The 21,452-nt window shown below is 44.9% G+C and overlaps 1 protein-coding gene across 1 annotated transcript in view; it reads right to left on the bottom strand.

Annotated features, from left to right (window-relative positions):
- The window catches only part of gli3 (GLI family zinc finger 3), a gene marked incomplete at its 3' end in the record, with an annotated part of 105,896 nt that overhangs the window by 54,228 nt on the left and 30,216 nt on the right, over window positions 1-21,452 (bottom strand). The window contains exon 3 of the mRNA XM_083901314.1: window positions 8,510-8,731. Coding sequence (XP_083757440.1) covers window positions 8,510-8,731 — 222 coding nt within the window. The remainder of the gene's footprint in view (window positions 1-8,509; window positions 8,732-21,452) is intronic.

Genomic DNA, 21,452 nt, shown 5'->3' on the forward strand with positions numbered 1-21,452 from the left:
GTTATTTCACAAAGCCTCTGTGGAGCACTGATCTATCTCCCACATTTGGTGGATTTCTCCAGATTGGGATAAGCTGGGGAGCAGAACAAAGCACTGAGCGTTGGTCCAACTCCCTTCACTTCTGCACCCTCGTTGCCCTACCCCACCCACTGGCCTCCTCTCCCCACCCAGCTGGGGAGAGATTTACACAGCAGTTTAGCAACTGGAACATCGCACTGCACTCCTCTGTCTTTATCTATCATCTGTCTATCTCCCACTCGGCAAACAGTGATACCTTCTCAGAGAGAGAGGACTAGATTTAAACCTCTGGTTAACTCACCAGGACATTTTATTTAACTCCCCCTCTACTCAAACACAACCACTCTAGGGTGTTTTTTTTTCTTCTTTTGTGTTGAGATCTTTATTTAGAAATTGAAGACATGGAAGAAATAAAATGATGCACTGTGATCACATGAAATGAATAATACACTATACATATACATGAACTGAAGGTCATGTCGGTGACAGAATTCATGATGCACACAATTCCTCTGTGATGGATTGGCACGTGTGTATCACAGCTTCTCATTGGGCCTCTATGACACTGCATGTGGCTGTGTGATTGTGACTGGGAGGGTAACACACCTGCGTTATTATAACACAAAGGTGTGACACTGTTTGTGGACAGCTTCTCTATTATGACACACGACGGGAGGTGGGAGCCCACTGACCAAATGTGGCATTTTAATGCAATTTTGTTTCCAGATAAAAAAAAAAAAATCCTTGTGAAGCCATTGTTCTCAGTTCAGTTCTTTGAATGTCAACTTGCCATCTTGATTATGAGAGGTAATCCATCACAGTGAGTGTTTTTTTTTTAGCTTTGTAATTTTACTTTTGTCAAAGTTATGTATTAGCGCATGGTAATGTGGTTAATAGAGGGCCTGGTGTAAATTATTTCTAACATACCTTAAAGTAATTCAGTAAGTAAATGCAAAAGCAGTAGCGTGTTGCCATTTAATAAGCCAAATCTGGAGTTTCAATATTTGGCAAAAACTTTTATTAAAAAAAAAAAAGGTTCAGCTCAAGTTTTGTGTCTGATTTTCATATGGTGTTTAAATTAGTGGCAACCAGCGGCTGCACTGAAGGTTCGGAAACCCATCGAGAAACATAATGTATCCTAGGATTTAAAGCCGAAAAGCTTATGATGAGGTCATTTCGTAGATTTAAGAATTAAATGGCATGCACCTGTGTTTAAATTCCTTTTTTTCCTGAGTTCCCCACAAACCTGCACAGACATTAAACAAAGTCCAGACAGGCCTCTGGAGGTACATGGCCATTATTTGGGTTAATGGAGGAAACAGTGTGTCACAGAGCAAAGACAAAGCCCAGTGTCAGCAATCAGACAAATGACTGCTGTGCTCTGCAAGGCCAGACAGGGGTTGATGCCTCGCTACCAATTAGGTCTTATGGGCCCAGCAACATCTGGAATTCTGTGATTTTCCCCCATTTTCCACTCTCTGCTCCTCTTTTCATTGCTGTCACCTTGCACTCTCTTTCACCCTCTCTCTCTCTCTCTCTCTCTAGCATCATCCTGCTAATTCTTTCAATTTATCCTTTCTCTTTGCCTCGATAATTATTCAAAGTGCATCCTCCTTTCCCTCCTTGCAGCATCCCAAAAACAAGGACAAAGTTGTAATCCATTTGCTGCACCCCTGTCAACAGTTTCCGCCCAAATAATCCTTAAAGACTTACAACCAGGGCTAGGTACTATCAAGGGAAGAGAAAGGGCAGAATACACAGGGGACGGCGAGCAAGGGCCGTGGAGAAAGACTGGAGTATACAAGGAGAGAGGCAACAGACGGAGGGAACTTGTGTCACAGTGATTTGAGTCTTTGTCACACAGGTGGCGCCCAGGGGTTCCCCTCAGCCTGGGCAGAGAGACAAACTGGGGCCCATGTAAACCTTAAAGAGGATTAACCCTGCCGGAGCGCTTTAATGAGACCTGAAAGTGCCAGGCACCGGAGAGCCCCACTGATTGAGCCGCGCTTGATTCGGCTCCCAGCGCTCCGGCGGCCCAGTGGCCCAGCGGCGCTGCTGCAGCCCCGTGGCCTACAGCTGCCCGCTCACACTGAGCCACATCAAAGCACGGAGAGCAGGAGAACCAGTGAAGACAGGAAAAGAGGAAGAGGAGGGGGTGGGCATAGGGGACGTGGAGAGTGTGAGTGAAGGAGAAGCGGGAAGAGGAGGAGGAGGGGGAGAGGAGGGCGCCTGGATGGAGGAATCCCTTATCTCCTCCTGAGAGGATGCTGCTCTGTGGTGCGAGATTGTCTGGAGCTGCCACCTGTCCCAGGCATCTTTGAAGGCAACACTAAAGCCTGTGATGGGCCTGACCTCCTTCAGCTCCCATTCTTTTATGTCTCTCTTCATTTTCTGCTTTGTTACACCCCCCCCCCCCCCTCTCTCTCTCTTCTTCTCCACTCTCTGTGGCTCTTCTTTCTTTTTTCTTAACCCTCTGTCTTAGTTATACCCTCACACTCAGCCCTGACTCCCTTCTCCTGTGATATCTCAGGCCACTACAAACATTTTAATTATACCGTGTTCATCAGCCTCCTCTATACGTGTAGAACAATACTCACTCGCGACCCTCCAGAGACAAGAGCAAGATACGGGTTGCTGCTGGCTGAAAGGATGCGAGCGCTTATCTTTTCTACTTTATTTGTGAGAGGAAAGCAAATATAAAAAGAGGTGATGAGACTTGGAAACAAACACAGAAAGACATGAAACAACTGTCCCGCAGCACACAGAGGTGATTATCGTCCTGGAGAATACGGGGCAACTTAAGGAGGAGAGGAAAAGCTTAATATATTGTGGGTTTATCCATCTAGCTGAAGACGAGCGCCCCAATAAGCCTTTAGTGTTCTTGTTTTTATAGTATTATGCTTGGTTTTAATGTTGGCGGTGGTGTTTGCTGCTTCTGGACAGACAAAAAAAAAGGCAAAATCTTCCTTTTTAAGCCTTGAAAAACAACAGTAAAGTGCTATTGTTCCTGCTTACATCTGCGACTTCACTGATTAACCAGTCTTACTGGAGAAGGAGTAAAACGCAGTGGCAGATGTTGCTGCAGTGATACCAAGAAATGCTGAGTACTCTTCTTTGAACATCTTAAGTTCTCTGGAAATTCGTCTTAATTCCTCTCAGCCCCTTCACATTTAATCTTGTCATTGTTAATGGGAACCGCCATTATTCTCTAACCTTCAGTGTGTGCACACACAAGCTGTATGGTGAGAGCACCACATGACCTTAAAGATGGTATGAAAGTCCATTCTCAAAGCACTTCAAACTCTGCTTAACCCCCTTAAATCATCCAGCTCTACAAAGGGGCACATGCATGTGAGAATATGGCCCATCGTACAGCGTGAGATGCCTCTAATAAGCTGTATAAAAGGGGATCATCTGATTATCCCTGGTGCGCTGGTCCAAGGGGCCAAGGCAGAACGCAGGCCCATGTTGTTCTTTCTTGATGAAAGGAGGTGGATGGAAGGAATCCCTCTCCATTGCCTGCAGTGTGCCGCAGGCTTCTCTGTGCCGGCACACCGCTGGGGGACTATACCGTGCCACCACACTCAAAAAGCCAATATTGTAACAATCACAAAGACAAACACTTACCCATGAAACAGGCACATGACTCCTCACCCCAGGCTCTCCTCTGAGCTCCCCCCCGTTCTTTGGGGGGGAAGGATGTTTGAACCTGTACCACAGCCAGTTACTTATGATGTATAAAACCAACCTGAGGCCGGGAAGTTTGCTCTAATTTTTTTTCCCCCTCCAACACAAATGCACTCTTTATAAGAGCTCGTTCTTGCTCTCTTCACGACTCTTACTCTTTCAAGACATCTGGAAAGGTCCGTATGAACTGAATGACCAAGCACTGTAATTAACTGTAGCGAGCGCGGGGTCATTGTTGTGCAGATCACGTTCAGTTTGGTGACAGCTAGCTCATTCAGTTCAGTGGTCAGCTGCATTTTGATATTGAGGCAGACAGACTGACGCCGAGGCAGAGGCTGACGTGCTACGGACCAGTAGACCTGAGATCAGCTCGACACAGCAGTTTAGAGTTTAACCCTTAGGACTGGAAGCCCACCGCCCCCACTGCTCCATAACACCCTGGAACAGGTTTCATTGCCACGGCCCTGTGTTCTTACTAGCTTTCCCAGAACACATGATCTAGGTAAAAGTCACCTTTGGCCAGGCTCAGAGGTTTGGGATACTGTAATACATGTGAAAGAATTCTTCAGCCAGGAGACCCGTATCTTCACTGCCCACTTCTTAGCAAGCTTTGATTCTGAGATCAGTCAAGGCAAGCAAAGCTTTAGTGTGGGGATTTTCTCACAGCTAACCCGACAACTGCAGGGCTGATAGGCAGCCATAAGAGTCTGGAGACGCACTTAAAGGACATCCATACCACTCCATTTTTATTTGAAAACACATGCGCCTGTCGTCCAAACTGCATTGCCACGATTGCCATTTTAATTTGAAATGTCTGGACAGGCAGAAACGGAGACACTTTATCAACCACAACTCGACTATCAGATGTGGAAAAACACTTTCAGTTTTAAAAGTTTGTTTGTCTCTTGACCCTCACCCTTCACTATTGTTGCTTCTTGGTAGAAATACTTTTTTTGAAACTAAGGAAAGAGCTGCAGAGGAGACTATCCACCTTACATTACGTCTGAGACAGAGCTGAAACCCTAGTCTAGACACAGATCTTTTTTTTTTTTGTTTGAAAAGACAATGTGTCTGGTTTTCTATCAGCGATCTACTGTATCACTGATTTGGCCACAAAACCTCAAGCATTGTCTTCAGGGCTTGGCAAATTGACTTTCCTCACTGGTGCCCTCCCTTTCGCTTAACATTCTCTGCAGTTTTGCAAGAAAGTGCACTTGAAAAGATTTAAGTCCCTCCATGGATGTGTTTAGTCTTGCAAAGAAGGCAAGTGTTTAAGAAAGAGAAACTTTAAAGAAGAGCAGCGCCTCTAAAGAAGCAGAGCTGATGGGTTCACTGTTGCTGTAGGACCACTGACCGGCTAATCAGCATATAATGTAAACAGATGTCAGCCCTGTGCATCCCATTCACATTTCAACACAATTAAGATCTTAAGAAAACAGTTTCTTTCCCATTAATCCCCATCTCAATCCTTTCTTCTTATCCCACAGCAAAGCCCCATGTATTAGTATTGTGGTAAGACGGATATGGACTCTTATCCAGTGTTTGCCAGAGAAAGGCAGCTAAGACTCAGGCAACACAACGATTAGCTAATGGTAACAATGGGGCAATGTTTCCTTAGTGTCTCCTCTTTTCTGCACTCAAGTGGGTGTAAAAACCAGAGTAAACACAGTCTTAGGCCGCGGACGTAAGAGGAGTGGGAGACCGCAAGTCTGGGTGAATAGCGCAGATTTACCCAGAGCACAGACCCCTGAAGATAAACCCCCCCCCTCACCCCTCCTTGCTCTCTTCCCGTTGTTCAACTCCCACACTTCCCGCAGCTTCGCTGCCATTATGAAAACCCAGGTGTGGGGAGGCTGCAGGTGCCATCGCATTTAGGCACATTAAGCACTGACACACAGCAGCGCTAAGAGTAATCGGATTTACCTGGCTGTCTGCTGCCTGGCGTGGTGCACTGTGCAAGCACAGCACAAAGACTTAGGGCCCCCTCTCCATCACGAACACAGACACACACATGCACACACCTGGGATGAATTTAGGAGGTGACAAAGCCCTCATGGAGAGGGACTGCCGCTGGTGGAGTAAGGGCTACATGTGTGTATGTGTGTTTATAAAAAATGTGCGCTCATATGTGTAATGGAACCAGAACAGGAGCCAGTCGCTTTTTTTTTTTACACCTTATGGTGTAGTGGCGACAGATGCTCCAGGCCTCTGGTTCAAAGCAGATGAGGAAGGGAAGGAGGGAGGAAGGGGAAGTGGAGGTTTAAGGGGAGCCCTCTTGCGCTGCTGACCTTCAGACCGCTGGAGCTCTTGGGGATTGAGCTCCAGTACTGGGTTCACTCAGACAAAATGGGACCGCCGCCTTAAGGGACGCCCCATGTCTTCAACACCTGGGGCCAGGAGGAGGTGTTTTACACAGCAAGGCTCTCACATCTCTGATCACAGCTCCTCCTGAGCAGAGTCAGGATCAGAGAAGTGACAGAGAGGATCGATGAAAAACACAACAAGCCATCCAGGCTTTGTTTTTTAAGTCTAACTTGTTATGTTTTTATTGGTTTGTTCCTCTTAAAGACACTGGTAATTCATCTTACCATTTTTGGGAGAAATTCTAATGACACTACAGATTCTGACACTTTGTGAACTATACACTTATCAGTTTAATTGAGAGTGAAAATACTTACTAATACTAATTAAGGCAGCCCTACATAATGTAGTGAATTCATAACTATTTTACAAAAAAGAGAAAATCAGCCAATCGGATCTACAAATCACAAATGTTTCTGATTTAGCTAGATTCAAGAATAAATAATTGTTTTGGTCGACAACATTATTCCACTGTTATATCACTATATTACTATACCTTCCCAGTAAGCAACACTTGCTTCACTCCTTGCTTCTTACAATTGCAGACTTCAAGCCTCTTGAGCCGCAGTGCACAAAGAAATCCCCTTGAAGCTCCACGGCCCTTTTGACTTTTCCTGCTGCTTTTGAACTCTCCATTTCAGACTGTGACTTTTCCATATGACCCCAAGCCTCACGGCGACCCTTTTCCTCCCCCTTTGCTCCCAGCCCAAAGGCTTCAGTGGTCTGGAACCACCAGAGCTCCTTCACATATACCCACACACACACATAAAATGAGAAGTGGCAGTGTTGCTGAGTTAGGTCAGGTTGTAATGGGTAGTAATGTTCTGCCCCTGAGCGTCCTGTCCACAGCACCACTGCCTGGTTTTAAGTAACCTTTCCCTTAAAGAGGCACCTTGGTGACTATCAGGCACCCAAGCACAGGGGAGCAGAATCTAATGAAGTGGCTGAATAAATAGAGTTACAGTATAATGTTGGGGTCCACTGGACTTTTCATTACAGCCAGCGGGTTAAAATCACTCTGTCCCACTCCGTTTGTCCCAATTCAAAGACAATTTGACCAAACTAAACAAGCTATCACATCAAATCCAGGCTAAGGATCAATCCCATTCCACCCCTTACCCTTACCACTTAGCCCTAACCGTCAGTTTTGCACAGGTAGGTGTAGGTTGTCCTGATTCTTGTTAAGGTAGGGGGGTGGAGTGAGCTGTAACTCACCATTTATACAAAGATTAAGATTTACCAAATTCAAGGAAACTAAGAGCCAGGTCATGCTTTCTGCATCTGCATGTGGGCAGAGGTCTGCAAGGGTGTGCATGACATAAACCTGACTGAGGTTGAATGCGGGAGTTCACTGGTACCTACATTATGTACAACTCAGTACAAAGCAATACAAGAACATACAAATGAGGACGAGCTCAAGGAGAGAAACAGCCGTAACTCAAATGGAATGTGAGATCAAGCATGCAAGTGTGGAATGCGGAACAGGGCAGTGGACATGTGCATGTATGTGGAAATGAATGAAGAAAGTGTGACCTGGCCCTACTGTTACCATCATAAACAAACAAAAAAAACAACATCGGTTCGCATGTTACGTGGCTATGCAAACACCAAAAAAACACATCACATCTGCTTACGTGACGATGGATCACGTTCTTGAAGGGGTGCACCATTTCGCAGGGCTAGATTTTTAACACTACCCCTAAGGAAAGGGGTTAAAGGTAAAAATGGGAAATGGGTTTGGGCCCAAGTCCTGGCTACAGTGGCTGCTGAATTAACCTTCTAATCAGCCTCTTGCTCCACAATCATCTATCTCCTGTTCTGTCTTTGCACAAACACAAAGCTGTAATGTTATCTAACGACTACTGGTTTTTTTTTTCACCTTTTTTCTCAAAATTATCTTCAGGATCTCATTCAAGCCACAGCCCTACAGCTTCACCTCAATCTCGCAAGACATTATTCTTCCTCTCTTTCTCTCGGTGTAGCTCTATCGCTCGCTGCCTTTCTCCCACAGTCTCTCACAGAGTCCCACAGAGAGAGAGAGAGAGAGAGAGAGAGAGAGAGAGAGAGAGAGAGAGAGAGAGAGAGAGAGAGAGAGAGGGAGGCAGAGCGGTGAGGTTTGACTATATCTGCGATGCTAAGAGGCTTTGATGTGTGTGTTGATGAGCGAAAGCACAGCACTGTGCTCAGACAGGCCCCTAATGAGGGAATTAAGAAGCTACGCTGGCCGTTCCCCATACTAACTTCCCCAGCACAAAACAAGACAAGTGTGTATGCATGTGTGTGTGAGGCACAAGAGAGAGAGGCTAATCTATCAGACTTAATCAAGCATCTTGCAGTCCTGCCTCTCACCTACAGAGTAGAGACTGGCCTATAATCATGTCCTTGAGCTGTGCAATTTCATAACGGTACTGAATAAATGAGCTTTCCTGACAAGTGGACTTACGATAGTGTGAGTCCAGGTAGCCATTGCGGTGGTCCATAGTAAACAGGGTTCCTCTGTACGGCAGGGCGTGGTCAGCCAGGTGGGGCAGGGAACTGTGGAGCTCCTTCTTGAGCAGGGAAGGTCGCTCCTCTGTGGAGGTGGAGGGTTCCTCGTTGGTCGGGACCTGGGAGCTGATAGCATTGCGCCGCTCGCGGTGGTAAGGTGTACCTGAACTCTCATCCTCTGTTAGAAAAAAAACAGAGAAACAACAAGAGGAGAACATGAATTCGATGTTGAAATTGTGGAGGAGCCACAGCTTGAAGTAGGGATGGCTCGATAACCATTTTTGGGGGGAAAAAGGTAATTCTTCACATTGGTACATTTCGGAATAAAATCAAGAGAGCCCATGCGGGAACACAACAGGAAAAGTTCTCAATATTTCAGAGCAAGCAAGAGGGGGAATATCCTTCATGCATCCTCAATACTAAACTAAGATGCTACCACTTGCCTGAATTTCCCTGCTGCTGAATTTCCCTGATGTTCTCACCCACAAAATGCACAGAAAAGATGTAAAATTGGTAGAGATGAGCCATTAGGATACCAAGTATCCATATTGGTCTGATACTCATCAAAATCAATCGATTGGATAATGGTAAATGAAAAACTTAAACTCGGACATGATCCAAAAACCATTATTATCATAAATTGAGCACCAGAGAGATGTACACCACCAGCGTGAGGGATGCAGTGATAATATGAGCCATATGGGATTATTTTAAGATAAAGAAGAAAAAAGAAAAAAAGTGGTATAGAGTAGTCGCTAATACGTGGGTTTGACATTTTCTACTACTGATATTACTGCTTTTCTCTCTCTCTCTCACAGACACACATTCTAAATACCCCCAAAAAATATGATATCAGAAAGTCAGTTCACGTATAGAGTGAGCAGTTAAAGGGAGGAGAAGGGGATCAGCTTTGTACACCTGAAACCTACTGAGCATCACAGGCACTAAATCTGCCTGGGTTTGCCTTCCGCAGCACCAGACATGGGAGTTCAGAGGCATCACTGATGGAAAAAAATCCCAACCTCTTAATTTTGCTGAAATTTGGGCACAGTTCCCCAAAGGTCTGATCTTAAGTTAAGCTCTGCCTTTTGTTTTGATAAAGAAATGAATTCCCATGGAGGAGGCAACGCAGGCCTGCATTCCAAACTGTCCATTAACCAGCGTCATGGGTAGTTTCAACCCTGCCCTCCTTCTCTCTCGCTCTGTTCTGAAAATATTATTTTTTCTTATTTTTTTGTCTGTCTGGGGGCAAAACTAGAAGGATTGGGGTTTCTGGAGAAAACTCTTTTTGGCATTTTGGGTAAAGGTGCCAAATAAGGACTTGAGTTCAAGGGCTGAGATCCAACACAAAGAATAGGCCTTTGGCCTGACCTTTGAACTGGCATGTATGAAGGTTACTTAGCCTCCTGACCTGGAATTAGACTTTTCTGTGGTGTGTCACTTCATAGACTTGATTAAATCTGTAATATAATGTTAGGTTGTTGCCGCTTTTTGAGTTTATTCAAATGAAGTTAGCAAGTTTTATTACAACTCTCTTAGTTTGGTTTGAATGAACTTAATTCAAGATTTTTGTCCGTTAATTTGTTTGCTGTACCTTGTTTAGTAACGTATTAAAATTAGATTGAATGCCTCTTCTGATGACGACATGTGCGACATGTTTCGTAGAATCCACTCCTCGTGATCAACTCTTTCATCAGGTCTGATCCACAAAGTTTGCTCTCTTCTCTATCCAAGCCCCGATTCCTTCATTAGCTGCTGCTTCAAACAGCCTCAATGTTCAGCCCTGATTACATACAATTATGATTTCACCGCCGACAATGTTGGGTTATCAGTGCACTCTGATGCCCTTTCTTCCATTAACGTCGCTCACAGGAAACCCGGCGAAGCACTGCAGTGCCGGTGCCACTTGCAGCTCCCCCACCATGCACTGCGACCAAACAGCATCCAACTGCCAATTAAGAACAGAGCAAAGGGCCAGATTAAAGAGCACTACCTGAAGTACTGAGGAGGACCAGCATAATGCTGTGCCACTTCACCGAAGAAGAGAAGCGATCAGAAAGGGGGGGAGGTTAAGAGAGAGAGAGAAACAGGAAGAGAGAATAAGATTGAGAGAGGCGAGGAGAGACGAGAGCAGGAGGAGCAAACCCACGGGTCCCGATTTTATTCCCCTCACTCTCCCACATTCATTACCTGCATTCGGGGGCCAGACGTGCCCTGGCACAGTACTGGCAGTAGATTCAAGGATTCTTAATGCGGAACTGACAGCCAGAGAGGCAAACCTCTCTCATCCGCAGGAAATGACAGTGTCAGTTATGATATAAGTATTTAATCCTATACAGCACAGCCAGTGATCTTATTAAGGGAATAATGGCACTTATACGGTTAAAGCTGGATTAATAGGTCTGCTCTTGCAAAGCGCAATATTAACATAAAGGGATTTAAAAAATTGGGTTCATCTCTTGACATGGAATGAAAGAAGTGGAAACTGTAAACTATGCTGGGAGCGAGCACTGCTAAGGGCAGAGCATGTAGCTGTGTGTATGGTGCAGCCTGCCACTGTCTGCTCTTTCACATCCGGCATATTTATGCACTTTGTCCTGCATCCATACCGATATTTGATGATTAAGGATTATTTTCAATAAATATGTATTAATTGGGCTTTAGGAGGTGTCGCAGTTTGGGGTTCACCAGGCTCTAAAACTGCCTTCTGACACAATAGTTCAGGGTTTTTGTGCCTGTATGACAACAGTGTCCAACACAGATGCTTGACCTCACTGATCGGAAAACCAAAGGAAAACCAGATTTTAGCCACCTACCAAATGGCCTTACCTTATATAATCTACACCTGCTTATGTGTATCTCAATGAAATGTTTTCTGCTTTTCCATGTTTAGGCATTCGTTGAATGAACATTGAAATTTGTGGTGCTTTGTTAAACAACTCACTCCCTGCACCAAAGTCTATATATCAAATCAGCTTTTTTTATATATATATAACTGCACACGGAGGTTGTTAATGCATTCTGCATCCATCAGTAATTTCAAATGTACTGTTTTGTAACTTTTGGTGTTCAAAATTCTTTGTTTGGATATATCTAAGTGACAAAAACGTACAAAACGAGGCAGCAGTAGACCAGCGACTGCTGTGTCCCAGCAAACTAAAAGCACTGATTGTTTTCAATGGAATTTGGTACTAGAAAGTAAGTCAGAGTAGAAAACGTAATTTTCCAGCCAGAAATGGTTGACCAATGCTGAGATAAAATGGTGAGAAAATTCTTGATATCTTGATTTCATTAGGTGAGCCATTTGTTAAGTGGCTAAAGTCCGTTTTTCCTTGATTCCCCACTGTCAGCAGTGTTTTCAGTGAGAGCGAGCATGAATGTCCCAGGCTGGATCTCAGCGATGTCAATGAAGTCAGTGCTGACAATGTGTCAATAACTCATAAAACATCTTCATTCAACTGCTCGGTTCAGAAAATATTATTTTTTTCACTATTTTCACCCATTCTGTCTTCCCTTCTTTTCTCTTCTTCCCCCCACTACTATTCATATATGACTCTCTCCTCCAAGGGAGGTCAAGCGACTAACAGTTCAATCACAGCCGTGTCACAGTCCCACCAGCCCCCTCCAGTCACCACAGTGAACTCACAGAGGGGGTTCATCATTTGACCATATACCACCTTAAGGGGCTTCATTACTTTCCTTCATAGCACCTTAAATGGTTAAACAAACACTCAGCAGCACAAGGGTCAATTGACTCCACTGACCAGTGGAAGCCAAGCAGGAGTCTCAAGTAAGGTTTCTCTCGTACACCTGCTGGTGGAAACCTTTGTATCCCTATAACATGTCAAATATCTGTCAAAAATGGGGTAATCAAGACAGAGCAGACACAGGTAAACACGTGCAACTTTGAAAAGTTCAACCCTGCAACACTTCTCTAACTCTGACCATCCGCCCAACAGACCCTCTCCCCTTTCCACTTCCCTCATTTTTTATTCCACTTTTATTTCCTCTTTTCCCATGGTTGCTGCATCCAGTCCTCTACCAGTTTGCAGGTCTATTCAGTCCAACACAAAAGCAGCAGGCTGGTCCTCTGTGGACCAGAGGAAAGCATGCCTCTCAAAAAAAAAAAAAAAACAGAAAAAGAACCATCCTGCTCTCTCTATGGTGATTGAATTTCTTAACATCTTTTCAAAAAGCGCTTAAATGCCTGGAGGCGAGAGGAAGAAACAAGCTAATGGTGGATGGGGAGCACTGAACAAATTTCAGAGCCCTTTCCTGCTCGCGTTTGAGGTTGAAAGCGAGCTCCTGCCTTTCAAGTTTCAAAGTCCTCCTTCCTCCTGCAGTGTCACTGAAGGATTTGAAAAGAAGGTAATTGTGCTCACTGCCATCCTGATCAGAGCACACGCCCCAGCTCTAGTATTTCAGGAGCTTTCTCTGCCACTATAATGGTACCTGGTGCTCCATTCCTGCATTCTTCCTCCCTTACTTCTTTTTCCCCTCTCTCTCTCTCCCTAACCCTCTACAAATGCACTCTCTCTTGCTCTCCCTCACTTGCTTTTTATCTGCCTTTCACCCCTAGCAAGCCACTCATTAAATTCCTAAAGCCCAGGTTTCCCCCTTTTCTCCCCTTGTCTGGAGTCTCTATTGTAAAACTGGGGTTCAAATACCTTCAGAGAAAACCCTATGCTTGGCCTTTAATATGGCGGAATCTAAAAGCGAGCACGGACGCAATGACAAAATGAAATTTTAAAAGAGATAATGAGATATGGAGTGGGGCCAGCTCCTTTAAGAGTTGGGCTCTGGGACAAAGGGTGGGGCTGAAGTTAAGGATGCCCAGGCAATTCAAAGAAATGAAAAGAGAAACAAAACCCTTGGCTTGTTGTTTTTTGAAGGTATTTTCTAGAGGCAGAGGTTAAGAAGAAGGACTGCTGTTCCTCCACATGCCAATCTGTCCTTGACTCTCAAGCATCTGATTTGCCCTCCAGCCTGAACCCATTCACACAGCGAGTATCTAAAGCCGAGACATGTGTGCTTCTCGGGTGCACAAAGGGCCACTGCTCACCGCAACTCTTTCGCTCCGTTAGTGCCCAAACATCAGACGAATGTTGTTGCACCTCTGAGCCAAAGCCAGACATGTGCTCTGTTCCACCTTCGAACTTCTCAAAGCCTTGTTGTCAGTGGCACAAACAGATTCTGGCTGGAGAGTGAAACAAGGAGGAGAGGAGTGGCGGATATACAGTGGTATCACAAAACACTTCTTCAAAGGCCCTCTCCTCCTGTGCAATAATCTCTTGCTCCTTTTTTTTCTTTCTCTTGCAAATCAACTCCCAGGAAAGACTCAAGACTCCCCAATTAACAATGAGAGGGGGAAGAAAAATTCCAGCAGCTGGCTAGAGTTTAATAAGAGCACCTCTCCAAGCAGCTTAGGCTTATGTACCTGATTCACCGGCCCTGGCATTGATGCTATAGACAGAGGGAATCATTCACGATTAGTGCAGACTGGAAGACAAGGGAGGAAAAAGAGAGAGTGCTCAAACTCCACCAAACCCAACATGACAACAGCGCAGAGGGGGGATTACTGCAATTGTGTGAGGTATTTTTCTGATCAACTTCTTGGCTACTGGGCTCAGTGCCACAAACGGCTTGATGCCTTCCCAACAACTGAGTTCAGTTGTGCATAATGTGAAGGTTACAGAGTCCTAATGCAGTTGTTTGTGTCTGGCTAAATATGGTGACATTTGGGGACACTCCTTCACAAACAAGGCTGCATCCTTGGTACTTTGTTTTTGTTTTAAAAATGCATAGGCTTTGCTCTGGATATGCCTCTAAAATTCCAGCGTTTTAGAGCTCCAATAATAAAGTTTAAAGACAGTAATGGCTTCAATCTCTTTTGATAAATCTGTCTGTAAACAATTCACTTCCTGGTTGGTTCTTATCAGCTCCACGTTCACCTCGTGCTCAGTCTCAGAACATGGGAATTCTGTGCTAGTTTTCACCAATACTTGTAGTACAAGTCTCTGAAACTATGCAAACAACTGCAGAGGAGAGAATCAACTTCCTGTTTACACCTGCATGTGTAGTGTGAGTACCTGAATGGCCATGTGATACACATTTTTCTGTGTAGCATAGAAGCAGATTGCCATCTTAGGTGAAATAGCCAAAAACTTAATAACAATAAAGATGTTTCAAATTAGTCAATATTTATAATTATCACAAATTCAATTTAGCTCCGAACCAATATATTATGGTTTTAAAAATTCTTTATCGACAGAAAAAAATACTTGTTAGACAATTATTATTGAAGATAATTATATTAAAACAGATTTATTGTGCCACCCTAACCCAGTTTACGTTTGAAGTTGAGCTAAATCGCTCGCCTAGACACAGATCATTACAGTATTTGAAGTAGCCCCAAATCTTCTGAATGTCACTAGACAGAACCAGATCATTACCCAGACATCTGTGGGCAGGATAGTTTGTTATATCAGTCAGTATATCTCTGAGGAACATCAGTAAACATAAAGTTCACTCCCTCTAACTTTGCGCTCATGTTTGATTCTGTCTCTGAAGAGTGAATCCATAGTGGTGCATTATTTAACCACGGGCGTGTGACTGATGTTTGGATGAATTGCAGAGAGAGGCATGAGCAGGTCAGGATGTTCCCTCTCCTGGTTAGCAGTCTATTGTCAGCTCCTGATTTCCCACTCAGTGCCCACAAATGCCCTCCTTAATATTCATCTAGGCAAATTCGACGACTCCCACATCTCAATTTGGCTCTCGGCAGCGCAGGCCCCAACCCCCAGCTGCACAGCCCCGCGGTCCCAGCCTGTTCTCTGCCGCTGGGTGTCTGCAGGGATGCACCCAGAACTTAGCATCTCACAGTTCTAGCCTCCAGGCCCTGAGGCTGGGGAGGGGCAAATCAAAGCCTGCGTGACTCCTTCCCATTTTCCCCCTGCGTTCACCTCAAATCAGGCTCACAGCAGGGTCGCGTTGTGCCAAGCCTCCGGCTGCCCCTAGCTACCCCTTATTCACCCATTGGGGGCACAGGCCCACCATAGAGCAGCTCAAAAACCCACTACCATTTCATCAGGGCTACATTGTGAGGGAGCAATGAGCAATGCAGTGAGAGAGCTGAAAGGTCTGACTCTAAAATGCACATTGATGCACTTTTGACCATTTACAGCTTTTAAGGTTTTTCACTCACATGTCACCTTAGCCCGCATTCGTCGAGGAATCAGAAACCAAGAGATGCATTTCATCAAGGCTTTAAAAGGGAACCACTTAGTACTCTGATTGGCTTATAGACCGTATTAGCATTGCTTCAGACAGTCACAGTCCAGCAATGATCAGCCATAACCTGTTGGTCATTTAAGCTGTTCACTGTAACAATGTGAAATGATTGTGTGCCAGGGCCGAATAGGGCCGAATTGTGTCCATTTGGGATTGTTGGTTTTTTAGGGGTGATTTTGGGCATGTAGCCCACCGGACCAGAGTGGGCCAGCTTTCCACTGGGCCTCAGCACTGGAATCCCACTTCTGACACCAGAGTGATTCGGACCAAGTCTGTGGCACTCAGATTAGGAGCCGCACGCCAAGAAAAATGGATATCCAGCCAAAGCAAAGAAATACAGAGCCAACAGTTTGGGATAAAATAGAAAAAATAATACAGCAATTTCAAGCACATCAAATCCAAATCCAAACATGCCACTGGGAATGTTTCCACCTTACAGTAAAGGATGATATCATAAACTTTTTTCACGTCACTTTTAATAGTTCGGACTTTTACGATGTGTTTTGTTTTCCCTTGCTCCATTACTCTTATGTCAACATGGTATGACGCTGCATGTTTTCGTGACCGTCAAAATGCATATTCACAATTTTCGGTGGTGCACTGAACAGGCAGAGCAGAGCCATCATTAAGACGGTTAGCCGGCACTCACTAGGAGCTGGATAATTAGACACTTCAAAGGCACCTGCCCACCATCCCAGAAGGGGCAGACATCGCTGCCCCCCTCACCCCATTTAAAAGCATGTTAACTCCTATCTGAGGCTAGCAGGCTAATTTAACTTTTGACATTTGATATCTAAGGAATGAGAGGGATCAGCCATTTAGCTGGAACAGGATTACCCCGGCATATACACACCCACCCATCCTATCAACCCCAACAGCCCTCCTCCTCTTCCACTTCCTCTCCTTCCCCTTCAACCCCCCCAAACCCCCCTCTCTCCCAGTCAGGCCGGATTCATTAATTTTCCTGCTGCTAAGCACTTTATCAATGACTGGTGAACGTCTGACTCTCTCTCTCTCTCTCTCTCTCTGTGGTGATTAGGCCTGTGGATGTTTGTATGCTGTAATTCACCGCCTGCTCTGTCGCCACTCATCCACTCTCACACCTGCTCTGCAGCATAGGAAAGAGAAGTGAAAACTGTCTTGGAAAAGAAGGCAGATTTCAAAAACGTTAAAAAGTCATGAGCACTGACGTGAACAATTCTAAGGGATTTCCATCCACACTTGAACGGCGATGAAATAAAAAGAAAAAACTGATGGAAACCCTGCCTAGTTTTTCTCCTTCTGTTTATGATTATCTGTTTGAGAAACAGGGATTTGACTCCAGTCGTTAACACTACTCGTCAGACAGCAACTCCTGCGGTACAGTGCAGATCCAAACCCCTTTTACACAGTTTATGTAGCACACATGGTTAGTATGTTTCCTACCACACAGCCTCGAGTGATGCTTAAAGGTCCAGTGTGAAACATTTAATGGAGGATTTATTGGCAGAAGTTCAATCCATAAGTATGCTTCTATAGTAAGTGTATAATCTCTTTAAAATAAGAATTATTTGGTTTTTAGGCAAGGGGCTTGTCATTGACTTCTTCAGTAGCTTGAATGGACAAAACAGGCAGAGAAAGAGTTGTATGATGTAAATGAAGAATGACATCCTTTCTAGTAAGTGAAGGCCATCGTAGTTTCCCGACATTTTGGGGGGGAAAAAACGTAACATAGTTAAGCGGAGGAGTTACAATCTACAGTGTCACCATTAGATGTCACTAACTCTTACACACTGGACCTTTAATGCCCAACAATTTTCAGACCTTTTCTACTTTGAACACCACATAGCGTGAACAGAGGGCAGTCGTGCATCAATATGGGTGATGTTAAAACAGAATGCCAATAGCGATAATATCAGCCCGAGAGAATTGGCCGGGCCCATAATTGAACCAAATCTGGATGAGATCTCACTCTGTCGGTGCGTTGGTTACATTTTCTGATAACTATTTTAATTTTTTTGTTAATTTTACAAAAAGCACCATGGCCAAATATAGCTGCTTAGCTTTAACATATTACAGGTGGAAAGTAGCTGGGAGTTGATTTGCATCAAATCACTGGACATTAGTCTCAGTCTGATGCCTCTCTCTGTGCTGAATGTCTACATTACAGGTTGAATCCGGGGCTAAACGCAACTGTGACCGATCTGGGTTAAATGAACAGCACGCCCAGGCCTTTGATGCCGCAGCTGGTAACACTTACTGTTCATAAACCGTCACATTTGGACGCAAGGCCTTTTTTACCGGAGAGCATGACAATCAAATTCCAAACTACAAGCCAAACACTATAAAAATAACACAACTTAACTGACTCCTTCACCCTGCTCCCACGGAGAGAGGCCATTCTGCTCACGCAATACGTTGCTTGGTGTTAATAAAAAAAAAAATCCACATTTTTACACATTAGTTATTTAAAACAACATTTGCTCTTTTTCCACATCTCTTTTTTTTCCATCGGGACCAAAAAAAAAGTCCAAAGTCACCTCACAAAGGATCCTTTATAAACCAATCAATCATCGTTTGCGTTCCAAAACCCCATCATCATTACAGCAGTCACTACACAACTTCAGACCTGACCCTCACTGGCCCTAAACGTGAATGGGAATGTCTGCTTTAAAAAAAAAAAATAACAGGGTTATTCACCCCCTCTGTGAATTTAAAATACAGGTGAGACCTGGACCCCTTCATTACAGTGTCTGCAGCAGGCAGGGAAAGCTCTGCAGATTAGAGGATCTGCTGTGTTGGCCAAACAGACTCAGCCACTGTGAGCTGGGTGGAGGCCAGAGGCTGGAGGTGAGGAGGGGAACGAGAAGGGTGCTTTCTATGTGATTAGATAAATGCCTCTGTAATGCAAAAAGAAAGCACAATATAGGGTGAAGGTGTAGGTTTGGAGGGTACGGTGAAGGCAAGGATGAAGCCTCCTGCATTAAACTACAGACTACAAAGTTTCCCCTAACTTTAATGCAAGTTCTGCAAGTTGGAGCGAGTATAGTTACATAGTACACTAAGTATACTATATATATATATACCATTGAGTTTGTGTTTTGTGTTTCTCTAAGTGTTGTTTTCTGTACAGAAAGTCGTTTTTTCTTCAGCTTGGACAGTTTACAACAAGGTTTTGGTAAAGTGATGGTAACCTAATATATACTGTTTTATCTGTGATATGTTCAATATACTACTACTACAATATACTACAATATACTACAAGTACGGTAATTAAGAACATTTCCTCATTACAATAAGAGAATGCGCTCACTGTTGAACTTTGCTGTTGCTGATTAGTTGTGTGTACACATCATTTCTTAGATACAGAGTTGGTACTGTCGCATTTTGAAAGCCGAAACTGAACCTGCTTTCAGAGGAGTTCATACATCTTCCTTTCCTCAGATAGGTTAAAATAACACTATGTAAGAAGAACATAGAATCCTGTGTCTGGGCCCAATCTTAATTGTACAAACTTCATGTATGAAAATGTCTCAAACTAAATTTTAAGACTGTACACTTTGAGAGAAAATGTAATGCAAATTTAATCGGGGGGACAATTGTGCAGATAAAATACTCCTTTAATGTTTCATACAAGGGACACATTCCTTTATCTGGCCTCTCGGTCTTTCTCCCTTGATCTTTTCACCTCTCCCGTTTCCCTCTTCATATCTTCCACTTTGACGCTCTCTGCCCTTGCGTCCTCTCGTATTCCCTCCGCCGCTGTCCGCTCTCGGTAATGAGCTCCCCTCATGTATGACCTCTCCTGTCACTTCCCGCCAGTGGAATCCTCCGCTCCCCATTGCAACATCGCCTCCTCCTCTAATCTCTGCATTACTTTGCCATTAATCCCACATTCCACACGAGGATGGCTGCTGCAGCAACTCAGCTGACATGTTGCCTCTATAATCGGGTGCTCGCACTGAATGAATCAAGGGGATGGAAGACGAGCGGTGCGGGGAATTATCATAGAAAGAGACTCAGCTGCTCTAGGCTGCTTTAGGACTCACCTGTAGCATGTTGCCTCCCCCCCCCCCCATCATCCTTCATCCTGCCTCTTTTTACCTCCTGACATCCAACCTCCTCACTTTCTCTTCCCGTGCTAATCACTTATGGTTTCCTGCTGTCATCCCTCACTTTCTCAGGTCTTCTCCATTTTCCCATGTATTTCCCAAATCTCCCGAAGCCGCTTGCATCTCCCCCTCACCCCCTTTTTTTTCCCACTCACTCCGCAACCGCTGCCTCTCCCTTCCATCCATACGTCTCCCTCCCTCCAGAGCCGCAGTGGGACTGTTGGACTCACGCAGCCCCATGCTGAGCTGCTCCAGAGCCAAGCCAGAACAAAGAGCCCATTGAGCCAAGAGGAGACGTAATGTGCGCCGCCTCTGACAGCGCCGAAGATGAAGTCATGAGGTTACCAAACAGTTAATAATCACGACCTCGTCCTCCATTTGCACCGAGCGTGTCAAACAAAAAAAAAAAAAAAACTGAGAGAAAATTAGAGATTATGTGTCTGCATGCATGCATGACAGAGCATCTGCAGTATGCAGGAACACATGTGCATATCTAAGAACATGCGGATGGATAAAAAAGCTTTTAACAGAGTAATGAGATACTCCGTGACACCCAGAAATGTGCTCAATCACTTTTGTAAATACCACGGAGGGAAAACAAAACCGTCACAGAATTGCACTTGTAGTTTTGGCTTCGCTCCAGCTGCGCTGAAGAACACCCACCCCAACCCAACCCACCCCCGCCGCCGCCGCCTCCCCGCTTTTCTTATTGGAGTCTGTCTGGCGCAAAGTCTGACATGAGACACATCTCCCTGGGACTGGAGCTGTCGCTGCGAGGCCCACACTATGAACATCATTAGACTCACAGCTCCAGGTGAGATCATGTACAGGGTACAGGGAAGACGGAGAGAGCTGTGGTTTGTATTTGTGTCTCTGTGCAAAAGCATGCATGCGGGAGCATTAATCTCACTGCCACTGAATGGCCACTGTCTATTAAAATGCCTTTACAGGACCACTTGCTTGTCAAGGGGCCTCCAGGCTGAGTTGTGCTCAGGACAAGAGAAGGAGGAGGAGAAAGAGGAGGGGGAGCGAATGGTGAAAGACAGCTATGCAATTGATTAACATTAGAGGGACTTGCTCAAGTTCAAATTGCATGGCCCCTCTGCTGTAAGCTACAGACATTTGTTTCCCCGCAAGTAGAATGTTTCTTTCAAACCCTGTCTCTGCTACACATCTGAGTTCAATTCTCCGCATGCCCTCTCTCTAAAAATCAATTCCTCCTCCTCTTCTCTGCTCTTTTCCTCCAGCTCTGCGAACAGACCAGGGCGAGGGGATTACGCTGTCCCTCCCCAGATCCAAGCAAGACAACAAATGGTTCTTATCAACTGACACCCCCCCCCCCCACCCCCCCTGCCATCCAGGAGGAAGAGGCAGAAAAACTGGGCAAGACGCTTCGGCACGGATGTGTTTCTGGGCTCTGTCTGCCAATCGTGGCTGCTCTTTTCACACTTAAAGCCTGCGCTATTTATGAGAGCCCTGGGAGAATGCGTGCGCAGCACCAGAGGGTGGGAAGAGAGG

This window comes from Microchirus variegatus (assembly GCF_963457635.1).
Source record: "Microchirus variegatus genome assembly, chromosome: 15".
Taxonomy (NCBI): domain Eukaryota; kingdom Metazoa; phylum Chordata; class Actinopteri; order Pleuronectiformes; family Soleidae; genus Microchirus; species Microchirus variegatus.